General features: G+C 43.0%; 1 protein-coding gene across 1 annotated transcript in view; it reads left to right on the plus strand.

Moving 5' to 3' along the window:
• Positions 1-18,447, plus strand: part of heatr5b (HEAT repeat containing 5B) — a 35,239-nt gene that overhangs the window by 4,557 nt on the left and 12,235 nt on the right. The window contains exons 6-24 of the mRNA XM_080740206.1: positions 455-626; positions 1,089-1,246; positions 1,735-2,029; positions 4,275-4,430; positions 5,262-5,512; positions 5,779-5,890; positions 6,983-7,135; positions 7,538-7,637; positions 7,835-7,944; positions 8,027-8,190; positions 10,062-10,237; positions 10,564-10,669; positions 10,786-10,976; positions 12,030-12,189; positions 12,320-12,509; positions 13,649-13,818; positions 15,068-15,215; positions 15,824-16,003; positions 16,754-17,017. Of these exons, the coding sequence (XP_080596332.1) occupies positions 455-626; positions 1,089-1,246; positions 1,735-2,029; positions 4,275-4,430; positions 5,262-5,512; positions 5,779-5,890; positions 6,983-7,135; positions 7,538-7,637; positions 7,835-7,944; positions 8,027-8,190; positions 10,062-10,237; positions 10,564-10,669; positions 10,786-10,976; positions 12,030-12,189; positions 12,320-12,509; positions 13,649-13,818; positions 15,068-15,215; positions 15,824-16,003; positions 16,754-17,017 (3,256 nt within the window). The remainder of the gene's footprint in view (positions 1-454; positions 627-1,088; positions 1,247-1,734; positions 2,030-4,274; positions 4,431-5,261; positions 5,513-5,778; positions 5,891-6,982; positions 7,136-7,537; positions 7,638-7,834; positions 7,945-8,026; positions 8,191-10,061; positions 10,238-10,563; positions 10,670-10,785; positions 10,977-12,029; positions 12,190-12,319; positions 12,510-13,648; positions 13,819-15,067; positions 15,216-15,823; positions 16,004-16,753; positions 17,018-18,447) is intronic.

Raw genomic sequence — 18,447 nt, forward strand, 5'->3', positions numbered from 1 at the left:
CTATACTGTAGATTCTTTCAGAATAATATTGAGGCTTAACAACAAGGCATTAATGACGGCCACAACATTTTAAAATGAAATGACCTCAGTCATTTTGTTGAACATTTATAAGAGGCTCCGAGATGGCATTTTTACACTTCCATAAGCATGGTGGACGTGTGCATAGATGGTTGCACAAAACAGTGATGGCAAAGATCACTCAATTACTCAGCCCTTTTTAAGAGATGCATGGGAAACATAATTATTCTTTCACTTATATACCCTGTAAAACTGATGTTTTACAAAATATCCTGTTTATAAAATATCACATTAACCGACACTGTATGATTTCAATATTGTAAGATTTTGGAGTTGTAAGTAATCCTCACTGTATTGTCTATATATGAGATTTCACAAAATGTATGAGTACATTTTACTAATCAGGGAACCATATTTCTTCCTGCTCCCTGAGCAGTGCCTCCTGGAGTTGCAGAACGAGGCAGTGTTCATGTGGACCACAGAGCTGGAGAACGTGGCCACGCTTTGCTTCAAGGCCCTGGAGGGCTCCAACTATGGGGTGCGGGTCTCAGTGTCCAAACTGCTAGGGACAGTCATGGCCACAGCCCTGATGCCCAAACAAGCAGCAGGTAACCGGTCTCATACATTACCAAGTGGAATCGACACAGCTTAACCATTTAAACCCTACAGTATATACTGTACTTTGTTGACCAGTGTTAATTTTGACAGCAACTTATAGTCTTAGTCTAGTTTCTACAGTTGATTTAGTTTACAAAAAAGTATTTTGGCGAGCCTGGATGGCATCGTAAAGCCTGATTTGACACTTGGTTGCATGCTGAAAATAGCAGATATACAAGCTTGTTGTGAGCTTGCAGATCTGCTATTTTCAGAGCGCAACCAGACATAAGATTACTTGTCTTTGTTCTACTGGATCTCTTTTCCACTAGTCCCTCCCTAACATTTTAGTCTAGTATTAATTTGTTCAGCATGTTCATCTTGGAATTGGGATTCTGGGGTTCATGTGGTTAAAAAATGGAATCAATGTAGCACTACAATGAGAATAGCTAATATTTTTAATTGCGTGTCTTCAGTGATGCGTCAGAATGTGAAACGGGCCACACTGGAGGAGGTACTGGAGCTGATGGCTACAGGTTTCCTGCGTGGGGGATCTGGCTTCTTGAAGAGCGGGGGTGAGATGTTGAAGGGAGGAGGCTCTGTCAGCAGGGAGGTGCGGGTGGGCGTCACGCAGGTGAGCCATATTCTGTTCAGTCAACCACCACAACAGTGAAGAGTACGATTTTTTTCTTAAGCCTTTAGTCCATCTTGAGTTGATTTCATCAATTTATTTAATGTCAATTGTCATGGAAATTCTAGTTTTCTTGCTATTGCTCACATAGGAATTCTACTAAAGGGTTAAAGATGTGATCATACAGAGTTACTTTATTTAGAGCTTTCAAGAGAACAGAACAGGCATACAACACAGATTGTCAAATCCTGTTCTAATACGTGTATCTCGCTATAGTCCTTTATACACATAATTGTAACTTTAAACAAATAGTCTTTACTTATTAGCTGGAAAGATTGTGTTAGTTTTAGCTAGTTATTTAGCCATGATGACAATCTATGATTGTGCTTTCACTGAGTTTGTGTCCTTCAATTTACATTATGTGCACGATGAGTGTCTTCACTTACTTATGTGATTTTCTTTTGCCATCTTATTCCATGACTCCTCCACAGGCCTATGTCGTATTCGTCACAACTCTCGGCGGTCAGTGGCTGGAGCGCAACTTTGCCACTTTCCTGTCACACGTGCTGGACCTGGTGTCTCACCCACGGGCCACGCAGACACACGTAGAGGCTGTGTACTCGCGACGCTGCGTCTCCTTCATGCTGCGCGCCACCCTGGGGGGTTTGCTGGGAGAAAAAGCCCAGATAGCGGCGGGCAAAGAAATCTGCCAAGCCATCAGCAAGCAAATGAGGGCTGTGGGTAAGGAGGATGGGGGGGAAATATCACGGTTCAGAGCATTACAGAGTAAGTACTCGTCCATTATTATTACTTTTTCCCCCCTCCCCCCTTCGCCATTCATATTTATATTTATTTATTTTCCTTTTGTTTGCTTGTGGTTTGCTTGTGTTTTGTGTGTGGAGTTGGCTTCGCTTGCTTTCCTTGGATTTTTACTACCTTTTCTTTCTTTGGGTCATTTTCCTTGCCATTTTCAAAGTGGGCAGCATCATACAGTCATTAACATGATCCATTTGTAAATACCCTATTCAGGCTCAGGCATGCGTTCTATTCTCAGCTAGTTGGCTTTTCTGGCACACTGTCAATGTTTTACAAACCCTAAGTAAAGATAAAATAACCTGTTCTCACATACTGTATGGCTTAGATAGGCAGAAATGCTTAATGCCATGACACTAAACCCCCTAACAATCAGTAAAAGCATGGGGACAAGGCATAATATTTAGCAATTTGTGTTTATTGAGCTTTTCTGTTTGCATCCTGGAATGTCCTTCCCTTTTTTAGCGCATCATCTTTTTTTTTAATATAATCACCAATCATTTTATAATCACCAGTCATTTTTATGATCACCATCGTCTCTAAAAAAAAAGAAAGAAAGAAAGATGATTCTTACTCTGTGATTTGCTTTGAAACCTTTGAACTGTGGACTGTCAAAACGTATTTTCTTGTCTTGTACTTTTGATGTTCTTTGGGCACATTATTTGACCCAGTGAACCACGGTACCTTACAATGCACGTTAGAAAATGTCATGTCCTAAGATACAGCTTAGTCGTTTGTGTACTACATCTTTCATGTGCCAGTTGTACCCAGTTAATTAACGATTGGTTATTGTTCAATATTATGACTGGGTATAGTTGATAGTCAGTCTGCTATGCCTGCTATTTCATTAGCAAAAGTGTTATGATGTACTGTGTATTGAAGGACCTCTTCTCTGGACGTCTCTATGGATCATGTGTGACCCAGTTTAGGGTTTAGGCTCAGCTCTCCTTTGTCAGTTAATTTACCCATTCCTTCGTTGGGTGCTGCTGTGCTTCCAACTTTCTTTGCCCTTTTTTTTTATCTCTGCTATTTTTCTCTAGCCTTTTCAGATATAGCCCAACCCATTACTTTTTTGTGAGCTCTGAGGATTTAAGTTGATGCATAATACAACGTTTGTTGTCACTTGATTTAAGGTTACATTCGAAAAACAACACAAAACTTGACGCCTTGGTCCAGAAAAATAACATTGAACCAGTGATTGCTGTTGGTATGATCACGCCAGTGGTGGAAAGTAATTGAGTACATTTACTTTAGTACTGTAAAATCGCTAGGTACTTTTACTTTACTGGAGTATTTCCAAATGTCAATACTTTTACAGTACTTCTACTCCACTAGAAGCAAATATTGCACTTTTACTCCACTGCAATTATTTGAAAATGTTGATTATTATTACAAAGCATACAGTAACCACTTCAGCCATAAATCTCGGCCATTTGAAAATAGCAGATCTACAAGCTCAGATCACAATGATTCGTGATGCAACACGTTGTGCGTGATGAGTATTTTCTACATTTGGTACCAATACATTTGTAATTTTACTCACGTAATGTTTGATTTTTGATTTAACTTGTAACAGTAGTTCTACATTGCAGTAATGTCTGAAAAACTTCCAAATATTTATTCAAAAATTACAAAAACATTATGCTGCTATATATAATTTACATACTACATAAGCAACAAGAACCCCAAAAGGGGTTCCGGACCAAAATGGATAAGATTGTGAGTACTCTTCCCACCACTGGATCACACCATGGATTTGTTTAGTGAAACACACCCTCAGAGCTCTGTGTGTGAGTGGTTCAGTGCAGTGCGTCTGTCTCTACTCCAAGGGTTTCTTTCTACTGCTGTTGGTGCAGGGCTTTGCAGATTGATGATGTGTGACAACCTTGCATGCAAGCTATTAAAGTTATAGCAATAATCAAGAGTATGATTAACCAGTAGTAAAATTACAGGATGGATGTGTCTTCCTTGTTTGAGAGAATTGAGCAATGTGTTTTGATTCAGTGCAGGTCAACTTATCCTACCACAATGTTTGAATACTAGTTTATGACAGCGAAAATAATATTATTAAATCATGTTATGGAATTGAGGGATGTTGTAGATGATCAAAAGCTTAGATACGTTTAACTCCCAATTTAGCTTTGTTCAACTTGGCCATTTTGGCGCTTTTTGTGCTGACAAAACCGCTTTTTCTTTTCCCTGCATGGTGTGCTTTCAGAGGCCGTGGTAAATGACACCAGTGGAGAGAACAAGGCAGGGGCAGCGGATGTCTCTGCCAGTCAGCATGTCATGGTGTGTGCCCTCAAGGAGCTGGGCAGTCTGGTCCAGAGTTTGAGTGCTACCTCCTCACCGCTTATTCAGGAGCCTTCCATAGGTGAGATGCTCACAGTATCAACTGGGATTTCAATTAAACCTTTCTGCACTATCAGATACCCAGGCAAAGAAAGACACCCCTGCTGGTGTGCGCCAGCGGCTACATAATAAAAACATCCCCGGTTTGGTTCAGAGGAGGGCTTATATTGATTGAAACCTTTATTTATTCTCGAAAAAGAGCATTGCATCCTCATTTGCAATGCTGTCGAGACATACAATACAACATATACAGATATAATATACAGAAACGACAAGATAAAACCATAACTGAAAATGTGTAAATTAAAAACAATTACATTTTGAGGTAGGGAGATTTAAGAGTAAGTTATTAAATTGTCCATTAGATATTGTTGGGGTGTTCATTTTTAGCTCGAGTATTCCATGACAATTGGAGCATCAAAGCAGGAAGCACATTTTCCTCTAGTGTAAGCCAGTTTTTCCACTCTAACAACTGATGTATGGTGGTAACTTCCCATCAAAAATAATATATATTGCATGCCTTGTCCTGTCCCAATAAAATAAAATGGCAAAGAAAACATTTCTATGCAAAAAAAGCCCTGCTGTTAGTCATAAAAGCTAGAATTGCTCCGTTTAGCACCTGAGCTACAATTTACAATGTAGGCATTTAGCAGATGCTTTTAATAATAATTAAAGAGACATACAATAAGCAGTAATACATCAATATAATAAGCAAGATAATATGTTAGTGCATCAACAACAATATAACAAATGCATAGAAATATCAATCTAGAAAATTAATAACCTGGGTAGGCCACGCACGTAATCAGTAAAGATGTGTGGTCAAGTCATTCCTCGTTTCCACGCTCCCCAGGACTTGTGGAGACGGTGACCTCAGTGCTGCTCCACCCCAGCATGGCGGCCCGCTTGGCAGCCGCGTGGTGCCTGCGCTGTGTCACCGTGGCGCTGCCCTACCAGCTGACCCCGCTGCTGGACCGCTGTGCAGAGCGCATCAACAACCTGAAGAGCTCCCCAGAGGCCGTGAGCGGCTACAGCTTCGCCATGGCTGCCCTGCTGGGAGGGGTGCACCAGTGCCCCCTGGGCATCCCCCACTCCAAGGGCAAGGTCTGTAGAAAAGCCACCATGACACACATTATTCTACAATTGATACATCTATAGTTCAGGTTTCCTGGAGGCTTGAATATAATATTTTTGTTCTTATTGCGTCAGCTTGGTTTAAAAAAAGGATTAATTCCCAACAGGCCTATTCCTGCCTTTCAGAGTCTAGTATTTTTCTTAGTAGCTTGATAGTGCAGTTATGGTTGCCGCTCTGGGAAATCGGTCTATAATGATTACTCATCGCATTAGTCTGTGTTTTTCCTCCCTTTCAGCTGGTGATGAGTATAGCGGAAGACCTCCTGCGGACAGCGGCTCAGAACAGCAGGCTTTCGCTGCAGCGCACACAGGCAGGATGGCTGCTGCTGGGGGCTCTGATGACCCTGGGTGAGGACACGACTGTCCCTCCAATAATAACATTTAACTCTCTCTGTGTGTGTGTGTGTGTGTGTGTGTGTGTGTGTGTGTGTGTGTGTGTGTGTGTGTGTGTGTGTGTGTGTGTGTGTGTGTGTGTGTGTGTGTGTGTGTGTGTGTGTGTGTGTGTGTGTGTGTGTGAAAATCTCAGAGCTACTTGTAATGTACATTGTACAAGACCTTATTTGGTCAGTAAAGGGGCAGAACTTTGAAACTCACTTAGAAAACCAATGATCTAGACCAGTGGTTTTCAACCGTTTTCAAATCAAGGTCCATCATTTATTCAGCATTTGAGATTTAGCCTCTCAGACCCAAAATGTAGAATATTTTGTTATTGTTGGATAGGATTTTGTCCACAATTCCATGCTGTATTGATGTTGGTACAGTAGGAGAGATGACAGGCAAACGTTGACCAAAATAAAATTTCTTCTACATTCTCTAATTGTGTAGACTTGGGTAGAATGGAACACAATGGTTTCATTTTACTCTCTCAAGAGTTGGAAACAAAGTTTTATGCACATCTGATCAGCTCAGAGACGGGTGCGTAGGCAGGGATCAACGTATTCTAAAAAATCACACCTGTGTGAACTGAGCAGTGGAGGCTGCTGTGTGTGCGTGAGTGTGTGTGAGAGTGTGAGTGTGCCTGGCCTGAACAACAGCGCCCCTCCCTTAAGTGTGTGTGGTCAGCAGAGGTATTGCAGACTACATACAGACACGCATACACACACAGCTCCGTATAGGAGTGGTGTGACCACTGCTCAAAAATGCACAGAATGTACATAATGACCGGCACACCATCTACACTTGAAAAAATAACACTTTCATTATGCAAGGTTTCTGTCACAGACCTTCCTCAGGCATCCATCTCAAGAGTTAAAGATCTATAAGAGCCCATTTGGTTTGAAAATCTACATCATTTAGCTGGGGACCACCAGGAACCTGTTCAAGGACCACTTGAGAACCACTGATCTAGATTGTCCAATGTGATTGTGATGTCAAATAAACATGAATCAACACCACTGTACTTGGTGGTCTGACACACGGTGTTCCTGTGTTTACCACCAGGTCCCTCCCTGGTTCGCTATCACCTTCCCAAGATGCTGTTGCTGTGGAGAAATGTGTTCCCACGCTCCCAGAAGGAGCTGGAGGCGGAAAAGGCCAGAGGAGACTCCTTCACCTGGCAGGTCACACTGGAGGGCAGGGCAGGGGCACTGTGTGGTAAGGACACACACACATACATTCATTCATTGTACAAGCCCACGGAGATGATCATTTCATGGATGGATTGATCCTATAATGGTCTTTTGGGAAATTCACCTATACTGTACAATACATTTATTATTATTACGTTTTTTGGTCGTGTTTTTTGGGGGGGTGGGGGAGAATGTTTGTTTTTCCTGTAATGACTCATTATAGGAGTCGCTAAAATAAATCATCTACAAGCTTGTTTCGCTATTCATCATATGACAAAGTACCGGTATATAGGGCTAAGTGGTTAAATGGTAATATACCCAAGCAAATGACGATTTTTAACAATCTCTCTCTCTGTCGCTCTCTCTGTCTCTCCCTGTGTTTTCTATCTCTCTCTTTCTCTCTCTGTCTCTCCTCTCTCTTCCGTAGCCATGCGTAGTTTTGTGGCACACTGCCCTGAGTTGCTCACAGAAGACGTTATCCGGCGTCTGATGACTCCCATAGAATGTGCCATGACCATGATGTCCCAGTGAGTGCCAAAGCTCCTCTATTCACGTGAATTCCCTCAATGACGATTTGACTTGTTAAAGTTATGGTTATACTATACTCAATATTCAGGCTTTATGGACGCAAAACATCATTTTAACAGAACATTACTATTTCCCCCCTTTATATGACAATAAGTCCATTCTACATCATGCGTTCTTGTGTTCATTCTGTTGTCAGTGTCCCTGCCATCACCAAGGCCCATGGTGCTCATCTTAAAGCCAGTGCTGCTATGGTGAGGCTGAGGCTCTATGACATCCTGGCTCTCCTGCCCCCAAAGACTTATGAAGGTAGGTACATTCATTAGTTTAGTCCTCTCTAGAAATGTGCAGGGAAAGTGTTTTTTAAAGCAGCACTTCTCTCCTTGTGCAGGCAGCTTCAATGCTCTCTTAAGAGAGCTGGTGGCTGAGTTCACTTTGACTGACAACTCAGCCAACACCACCACCTCCCTGCTGCGATCACTTTGTCACTATGATGACAGCGTGCTTATGGGCTCCTGGCTTCAGGAGACAGACCACAAGTCCATAGAGGATCAGGTAACGGCTCAAATTATCTATGGTGTGGGAAAATATGATTACTATTTTGTGCTTGTGCGTGTCTAAGAAAGACTGGCATGCTTGAGACTGATTTCCTTCTCTAAGGGACATATTAAACACCCCCAGAAAAAAAAGGAATCTGTGGTTGATTGTTTTAAATTCTGCAGTCGGGACCCAAACCATGCTTTTCTTTTAGTGTTTTACATTAAAACATCATGTTTAAGTTACCTTTTTAATTGAAAAAAGAGACCTTTAACTCATTTATCGCAATCGACGTAGAATGGCGAGAGTCATTAATTAGGTGTCCAGGTTTTCTTCAGAATATGTATGACAGTGATTTATTACAACACTATGGCACATAGTGTCAGATGGCACAGGAGTCCACTAGTATACGCTCAAACGTTTTATTTGCAAGGACCCCCATAACTTTGAGTTACAGACCTGTTATGGTCATTCAGGGCCATCTCTTTGTGTTTCTGGTAATATTGTCTGCTCATTGTGAATGCCTGCAGAGAAATACTCTCTGGCCTAGTTCTGCTCCCTGCTGAATAGGCCCCCCCCCCCACTGAACAACCTATAGGAGTTGCTAGTGCAGCGAATACACCCACCTGCAACTGCAAACATGGCCAATTGTGTTCATTGGAGCACCTGGCCACGCCGGAGGCACCGCAAAGGAACCAAGCCCCACCGAGTCCCCACTGTGGTGGGCATGAATTTGACCCTTGTGCCACTTGGATGCCCTCTTTTTAGCACTTCTTGTGCATTATTGTCTGCTGCTGAGGTACAGTACACAACTACTAATTTCTGCAGGTGCAGGTGGAGTAGAAGTAAAACTGGGGCGGCTGTGGCTCAGAAGGTAGAGCAGGTCGTCCAATGATCCATGGGTCGGCGGTTAGAATCCTGGCTCCTCCTGTCCACATGTCAAGTGGACAAGTGTCCTTGGGTATGATACTGAATCCCACATTGCCTCCAATGAGTCGGTCGTTGTTATCTTGCCACCATTGGTGTGTGAATTAGGGAAGTGAGGACGCTGGCGCCGACAGTTTGCCGCTTCACCTCCCAATGTATGTATGAATGAACCAATGTAAAGCGATTTGAGTACTTAGAAAAGTGCTATAAAATGCAATAAAAATGCAGTTCATTAAAACACTTGCCCATCACAATAGAGGCCTGGGGTCGTTTCCCAGCAGCAGTGTCTCCAACGGTCCAACAGACACAATTAGTAGTGTTCATGGGTGTGAAGGCAGCAGGTAATTGTGTCCTTGTTGCTGCATTAGTGACTCCTACTGGTTGGTCATGGTGCCTGTTCAGAGGGGAGGGGAACTGGGGACGGTAATGTGAGCCTTTTGCATGCATTCAGCTGCTTTGTTGAAACTCATCACTGTCCAGTCAAAGATACAGTTGTCTACTCCATAGTAGAGGTGTGCATTGGCACTACCCTCACGATTCGATTCGATTACGATTCGATTCTACGATGCATCGTGATGCATCACACTTTTCTATAATATAGTGTATACTGAAATTTGCCATGTTCTGCAGTAATATTATTACTGCAGAACATGGCAAATTTCAGTCAATTTGTACCAGCAGTCAGATATACTGAACAACATATTCTATTTAGAATTATATTACATAATAATATTATATATATATCATATATTGAATTGAATCGAACTGAATTGCGGTGCATTGCAGAATCGATTATTTTTGACACCACTACTCCATAGCCGTCTCATCTACATCCTCCCCAAGTCAACAGTGGGGGTTGGCAGCGACACGGACTGCAGTACACACGGGGGAGTCTGGCAATGACTAAATTGAGGAGAAAATGAAAATAATAAACAATAATATCATGATGATTCATATTGCAGCTGCAGCCCAACAGTGCTTCTGGCAGTGGGGCTTTGGAACACGACCCGTCTTCCATCTACCTGCGTGTTCCTGTGGGTGAGGCCATCCCTGGGCCCCTTCCCCTGGGTGTATCGGTCATCGATGCCTCAGTAGCGCTGTTTGGTGTGGTCTTCCCCCACGTCTCCTTCAAACACAGGTTAGAGCAGTGGTTCCCAAACTTTTTAGCTTGACACCCAAAAGAGACATTTTAAGGAGCGTTTTTGGGGAATGTTTTTTGAAAATGTTTTGAAATAATAATTAAAAAAGAAATGTAGGAAACCAAAAATTAAGGGACCCATAAAAATGTGTCCGTGACCCACAAATCTGTCCTGACCCAGTGCTTGGGAAACAATGGGTTATATAGCTTTCGGATATTACATAATATCAACAAACATTGTTTGTAATGTTTGTCCTCTGTCTGCTCACCCTGTGACACCCCATAAATAAAATGTATTTCGTCGGATCTTGCCACACACAACACAGGCTGCAGATGCTCGACCACTTTGCAGAGTGCATCAAGCAGGCCAAGGGTGTCCGTCAGCAGGCAGTCCAGCTAAACATCTTTACTGCAGTACTTAGTGCCCTCAAGGTGAGGACCAATCCATCTTTATTCTCTCCTTTAATGCGTCAGCCAGAAATATCAGATTTCTGTATCGCATCATTTGGCTGATGCACATCGAGCATTAATTCAATTCCGGTCTACAGGGTCTTGCAGAGAACAAGAGTACTCTGGGTCCCGAAGAGGTGCGTAAGTCGGCCCTGGCGCTGGTGATGGGAGCCCTGGACAACCCCAACCCCATCCTGCGCTGTGCTGCTGGAGAGGCTCTGGGGAGGATGGCTCAGGTGGTGGGAGAGGTCACCTTCATCGCCCGGATGGCACAGTACAGCTTTGACAAGTAAGTAAGGCAAGCCATCAAGTTCCTACCGTACGTTGGCCCTGTGTCTTTTGGGCTCACAATTGAAAACATTCCATTACAAATAATGCATAATATAAAAATCACAGCTAGTGTGAAGTGAGCGGTGCTATTTATTAGTTAATTTCATAAATGTCCCACGAAGCTTGGCCAATGTGACCCTGAAAAAAGTGGTATGAAGAGGAGGCAAGGGAAAAAGAGAGAAGAAACAGTGGCACAAACTAAAAACCATTCAACTGGGACCATATTCACATACCATACAGTATTATGGCTAAAAGTAGCTCCTAACTGGCCCATTTAGGATACATTCTTAAAAACAATGGCCGTATGTAAGGTGTAAGAGTCTAAATCACAAATTAAGACTAAATCACCAAAGTAATTGATAGAATAATTGCTCTCAGCAGCTTTGTGTATTTGTTATGTTTTAAAAGAAAACTCTTAGCTTGGACGTTTTAGTGCTGTTTAGGATTGATTGATTGATTGAAGACTTTATTAGAAGTTTGCATAGAGAGTACAGTTTCATGACGGTACAGTTCACTGGTACAAGGTCAACTAAAAGGAGATCCTAGAAAAGACTGCTTATTTCCATAGGAAACCATTGAAGTATCTCATATAACATTGAATGACAGACGGATAGAACACAGTACTATGCAGTAGATATAGTAAAACAAAAAAAAAGTAAATAAAAATAAAATAAACAGTAGGTAAATACAGAGAAGGGTCAGGGGAGGCTGGGCTAGGTTTGTTATTGCCAGTTACGAATTTGGTCAGTCAAATAGAGAAGGCATGTGTCAGTGGAATGGGATTTTCTGAATCCAGATTGGAACTCGTAAATCAGATTATTCTCATCGAGATATATTGCAATCTGTTCGTAGACTATTTTTTCCAGGAGAACTCTTAGTGGGAAGATAAGATACTGTGAATACATCCCCTGCTTTCCATTTTGACTCACTTGGAGAATATGGTCACATCCCTGACTAAAAGCCTGTCGTGTCCAACCTTGAGTTGCATAACGATGTTATTCATGTGTCTCAGGCTGAAGTCTGCCCGTGATGTGGTGTCAAGGACAGGCCATTCTCTGGCACTGGGCTGTCTGCATCGATACGTCGGTGGAATTGGCTCCGGTCAACATCTAAAGACCAGCGTCAGCATCTTGTTAGCCCTGGCCCAGGATGGATCCTCCCATGAGGTCCAGGTGAGTACGGGAAAAACATCCTAGAGAATGGTTTCGGCTTAAGTGTAGTTTTTGTTTATTGCATAAGCTGTTACACGAGATGGAATCATCTCAATGCTGACTCTGGCTTTCCTGATGTTTTTGTTGCCAGACATGGGCCCTGCACTCTCTGGCTCTGATCGTGGACTCCAGTGGTCCCATGTACAGGGGCTACGTAGAGCCCACCCTATCCTTGGTGCTCACCCTCCTGCTCACCGTGCCCCCCTCCCACACAGAGGTGCACCAGTGTTTGGGTCGCTGCCTGGGAGCCCTCATTACCACAGTGGGACCAGAGCTACAAGGTAAATGTGGCAGCAAACTGACCAACCTCCATGTCGTCAAAACCATTACAAAAAAAAATGACTGCAAATGGAACCGTTTCTCTGAGAGTGTACAAATGGAACCAAATGATGCATTTGTTCCATTTGTTCCCTCTCAGAATTAAATGAACACTCAGGATTTTAATGTGTACTTTTAAAAATCACACCCGTGTGAAGTGGAGCTGTGTGTGTGTGTGTGTGTGTGTGTGTGTGTGTGTGTGTGTGTGTGTGTGTGTGTGTGTGTGTGTGTGTGTGTGTGTGTGTGTGTGTGTGTGTGTGTGTGTGTGTGTGTGTGTGGATCATGTGTACCGATTTTTGTGACATTTGAAGAAAATATGTAGGAAAAGGAGCAAAAAGTGTGTTTTGGAGAAAATTCAAGATGGCGGAAAATCTATCATGGCGCAAATGGGCGTGGCCTATATGGGGAGATGCGTCATGACCCAAGGAATCCAGGGAAAAAATATTTTTAATTTTCCGACCTACGGTTCAAGAGTTACAGGCCAAAACGTAAAGTGGGGTGTTATGGCGCCACCATGCGGCCAAATGACACAATTATTTTTTATTTAATCCTTGAAATCATTATGAACCTCCTCTCCAAGTCTTGAAACTCTAGCCCCTATGGTTTGCGAGAGACAAATAATTGAATGTGAGTTTTTGTGATTCCCATTATAAGTCAATGGGGAAAATTAATTCACTAATAAATTAATATCAATTAAACTATAGAACCTTTCTCTTAGAAAAGTAATAGCCCATGATTCCCGAGTAAGCCGGTCGATTTGACATATGGCGCGAGTGTGTGGTGGCAAAACTGTGGGACTAGTGGCGTGCCGAAGTTTAGGAAGTTCAGGCTACATACACACACACAGACACACAGACACACCCACACGGCCACGTATAGGGAGCCTGTGCTTCACACAGCTCCAAAAAAGCGTGCTAATTCTTTCCTGTGAATGCAATTAAACTGTACCCTTGAATTTTCCTAAATAGACCAGCAGGTGGCAATGTTATTCATTTTAATCTAATAAACAGACCTGGGCCTGGAAGCAAAATATGATGGACTACCTAATGTGATGTTGTCTGGTCTTTTCTGCTTAACCTGTCCTTATGTGGTGCTTTGCCAGGAAACGGTGCCACTATCTCCACCATCCGCTCGTCATGCCTGGTTGGCTGTGCCATCATGCAGGATCACTCGGACTCGCTGGTGCAGGCAGCCGCCATCTCCTGTCTCCAGCAGCTACACATGTTTGCTCCCCGCCACGTCAACCTCTCCAGCTTGGTGCCCTGTCTCTGTGTAAGACACCCTTTATAAATGTACATGGGGACTGAGTGGAAGACATTCGTTGTGCAAGTTGTGCCAGCATATTATCATAAATAGGGGCCCTTGAATCATTCAGAGAGCCTAGAGCTATAGACTGGGGCCCTGGAATACGCCAGAGATGCGTTATTATGATTCACACCACAGCTCCAGGCGGAGCCGCTCGTTTCGTTTGACCAGCGTCGGCAGGTTAGGTTTAGGCATAGTTTTACTGAGGTTAAGGTTAGGTTTAGGGTTAGGCATAGTTTTACTGAGGTTAGGGTTAGGGTTAGAGTTAGGCATAGTTTTACTGAGGTTAAGGTTAGGGTTAGGGTTAGAGTTAGGCATAGTTTAGGTGGTCCTCCCACCCGGCACCTCCGCACGGTGCAAAAGAAGCGCTCCCTAGCTCCGGTTCAGCCAATCAAAAGCTTCCATGGGCGGGGTTTTCCTGGAGCTGTGGTGTGAATCATAATAACGCGCCAGGCGTACCGGGCTAAAATACTTTGCATCGGTGTAGCTTGCTGATGGCCAGAACTCCTTTTTTTGTTGCATGCCTTTATCCAGTTCCTTGTGTCAAAGCAATTTTGGGGTATTTTTTAAAGGTCTGATTTGTGGCATTGTGTTGCTTATCGCCAGCAAAAACAAATTTCAAAGAGCTGTGTTTAAGTGACATAGTTCACATAGCCTATAGGGATGGCTGCGTGTTTCTAAATGACATCAACTCCATAACCAGGAGGGATGTGGCAGCTGAAATTTGGGACTAGATTTGGTTGTTAACAATGTCTAGGGCTTTTTAGGATATGTTTCTGCTACTTCAAGGGAGTAAATCCTGCTCAGTATACAGTGAAAATGCATTTTAAAAACAAAAAAAGCTACATTATTGAAATTGCTCATGCTTTGCATTGGCATGTAGTAAGATTAAAGCACTAGTCATGAAAAAGTGGTATTGGTTCACCATATATCTTTAATGTGTCACTTTTATTAATATTATTATGATGTGTCATTTCCCAAAGCCGGCCGGCAAAGTTAGTCAAAATGGAAGCCACTGTGTAGTTCGGTGTGCACAGTGTCTTCAATCATTATATCTGTATAGGGCACGGGCTGCCCCATGACACCCTCCTAAAATGGATAGAATGTATTAGAAATGAAAGCCTTTATACAATCTTTGGTTTTGCACTTCATGTTAATATACTTGCTTGCACTCTGTCTTATCTTGATCGTTGCGTTTTGACTGTGCTTGTGACAGGTGCACCTGTGCAGCTCACACCTGCTGTTGCGTCGCGCTGCAGTGGCCTGTCTGAGACAGCTGGCCCAGAGGGAGGCCTCAGAGGTGTGCGAATACGCAATGAGCCTGGCCAAGAGGTCAGGTGACAACAAAGACAACGCCACCATCAGTGAGTGCAAACCTCTGAGATTACTGCACAGGGGTGTCACACCAAATTATGGGCCCTGGGTACAAGGATTCACTGCGTTATTTTGTGCTTTAACTATTGAAAAATAGCAGATATACAAGCTCACAGCGCAGCACTCGGTGCCGCGCTGTGAGCTTGTATATCTGCTATTTTTTTTTTTATCTTGAAAATGTGAAGGTTTTTTGAAAAACATATGTTTCTATTTCAGTGGTGTTCAAACTTTTTCATGTGAAGGACCCCCAAAAGTATATGTATTTGGCCACGGACCCCCATCTCAAAATATTTCGTTCCATGGAGCCCCCAGAAGCAAAATTTTAGTTACAAATGTTCGCTTAAAAAAATACATATATTTCACGACCTTTCAAAAATAGCAGATCTACAAGCTCGCAGCGTGGCACTCGGTGCCACGCTGTGAGCTTGTATATCTGCTATTTTTCAATGGCTAAAATATAAAATAATTGGGCCCTAGTAACTCAGTCCCACTTTTCCCCCCCTTGTGACACCCCATGTTACTGCAACTTCTAGCGTTGTCATGGGCCTCGAATGTGACGGCGTGATCGTGACTTGTGTCATGTTTGTCCCTGGCATAGATCTGAACATCACAGAGACAGGCCTAGAGGGCGTTCTGTTCGGCATGCTGGATCGAGAGACGGACAGAAAGCTGTGCCACGACATCCATGACACACTGGGCCACATGCTCTCCTCTCTCGCTGTGGATAAACTCCCCCACTGGCTGAAGCTCTGCAAGGATGTCCTAGCAGCCACCACAGGTGATTTACACTTTCCCTAAAGTCGACCTGTCAGGATGTGATGAATACTAAACATTGAACCAAGCCCCCAGAACGGCTTGTAAATATTATTTATTTACTGGCCAAAGCTGGAACTGCTTGCCGCTGGGGTCTGCCATGGGTTTCAATGGACGTCGTTCGACGTTCATGACGTAATTGCTTCTCGACGTAACAAAATGTGGCACATCCAGATGTGCCAATTTCCCCCACAATGCACCGGGATTATGCTTCTTCTGGGTGCTTCAAAACGCCACTGAGCTATCCGTTCTCTATATTATATATAACCCTATGCATTGAACTGAAAGGAATATATTTTGACGAAGGTGAGGGACATTTGATACTCACATTAACTACTTTCACAGTTTAGCCTGATTTATACCTCCATCGTATGACAATGTCACGCACTCATCAACATCAAGCCATTCTAAAAGTCCTAATCTAATTAGTGTAGATCTACAATGTTTAGCAAAACACATAAATTAGGCATTATCTGTTTAAAAGTTTATCGTCATCCTTGACCTTTCCATGTGCATTACGCACATAGAAAGGTCAAGGATGACGATAAGCTTTTAAAAAGCTTTCTCAGTTTACTCTAATGCACATCTGATAAAAGGATCGATAATGGTCACTGACTGGCAAGGCTTTGCTGCTGCACAAGCGAGCATTCTTTATTCTTGCTTTCACATAATTGGGCATTGTTACGTCGAATTTATGGTGATCTCCCCTTTGCAGAGGTGGGAGCAGCGGTGCCGGTCACCTTTGACATCGGGAAAGACGAGGAAGACTCTGAGAAGACGGACGAGATCGATGACGACATCATGTTTACAACTCTGGGCGAAGATGACAAATCCAAACCTTCTTCTGTGGCGCCACGCTGGGTGACCAGGGTGTTTGCTGCCGATTGCTTGTGTCGCATCATCCTGCTGTGTGAGAATGCAGACAAGAAACATTTCGACCTGGCTGCTGCACGCTCTGCTAAAGCCAAAAACCCAAAAGGTACAGTATGATGCACTGCATGCTACCAGCGCAGACATAAAGTATGTGCAGATGTTTTATACCGTACCACCAGTGACTTGTATCTCAATGCTGCCTTTTTTTGTGTGCCATAAAAAGGACGTGGGCATTCTTGCTGGTGGTGAGAACTGAGGGTGTTTTTTTAATGATTAAAACAGGGAAAGTTAAAAAGAAAAGGGGAAAAAAGGACAAGAAATAGCAGCAAGCCTGGTCTTCAGCCTCCCAAAATTCTCACTTCTCCCCTTTTTTGAGTTGCCTTCACTGGATTCCGGTTGCTGCCCACAACCCAGTACAAAACACTGGTGATGGCCTACAAGGCATTCAAGCACATGGCACCCCTTTCACCTTCAGGACATGAGCCAAACCCACACTCCTCATTGCTCACATTACTGTAGATGAGCTAATACAGGACATGTGTTTGTCTCTTCCCTAAAACACCAACACTCCACACTTCCTAGACTTTTCTCCCTCTGCATGGCTCCCTAGCTGTGACCTCCTCCCCTCTGTCAGGATGGCAGACTCATCAATTTAAGTATCCAACCAAGTACTTTATATATCAGATCTAATTTTTGTGCTATTTACAGTATTTAGATGAAAAGAAATGTTGACCATAAATGCTAAGAATGTTGTAGCATGTTGTTTAGACAGATGCTAGGTTTCATGCTTGCGTGGTATCTTTAACCTTCAGTAATTTCTTTGAAGCATTTCTTGAAGTTATTATTACTTTTGTAACGGTTTACTGTCTGTGTTGTGTGTTGATTAGGTTTTATGCCATTTACTCTGATCTCGCACTTGTAAGTCTCTCTAGATGAGAGCATCTGCTAAATGGCTAAATTGCAGCAATATTAAGAAAAATGCAGTGCTTTTAAATGGGATAAGTGCATGTAACAACATTACGACTAGCAGTTCACACAAGTGTCCACAAAATACTCCTGTCCTACACAAAGAAATACTTATACTTATTATTTTATAATCAGGTTTTTCTGTTTATAAGGTTTCGGATTATTAAGAAGCTTTTAGTTTTCCTTACAGTGCTTTTCTTTTTACATACCGACGTAGCAAAGCTAGAGATTAATATGTGAAGGAGTGAACGGTGCTACCCTCCCACCCTGACTAAGAGCAACCCAGTGGGTTTATAAGCTGCTTCAACTGCTTCCATGTGCACACAGTCTGAACACAGAAGCACTGAGTCAGTCATCAACAGTCACCCTAAGCTCTGGTGGCTGTCCAGACACATGTAACGAATGGCACTGAGCGAATAGTGGCTCTGCATGCTGATGGATCCACCCCCTCCCTTGACATTTGTACTTAAGCTACTTGTTTTTTAGTTTGATTTTCTTTCCTACTCTAAAACTCTATGCCGATGGAAAAACTGTGTCTTCCTCCTGATGCAGTTTTTCATTCCAACCAGG

Source organism: Nannobrachium achirus, assembly GCF_963921795.1.
Source record: "Nannobrachium achirus genome assembly, chromosome: 13".
In the NCBI taxonomy this organism is placed as follows: domain Eukaryota; kingdom Metazoa; phylum Chordata; class Actinopteri; order Myctophiformes; family Myctophidae; genus Nannobrachium; species Nannobrachium achirus.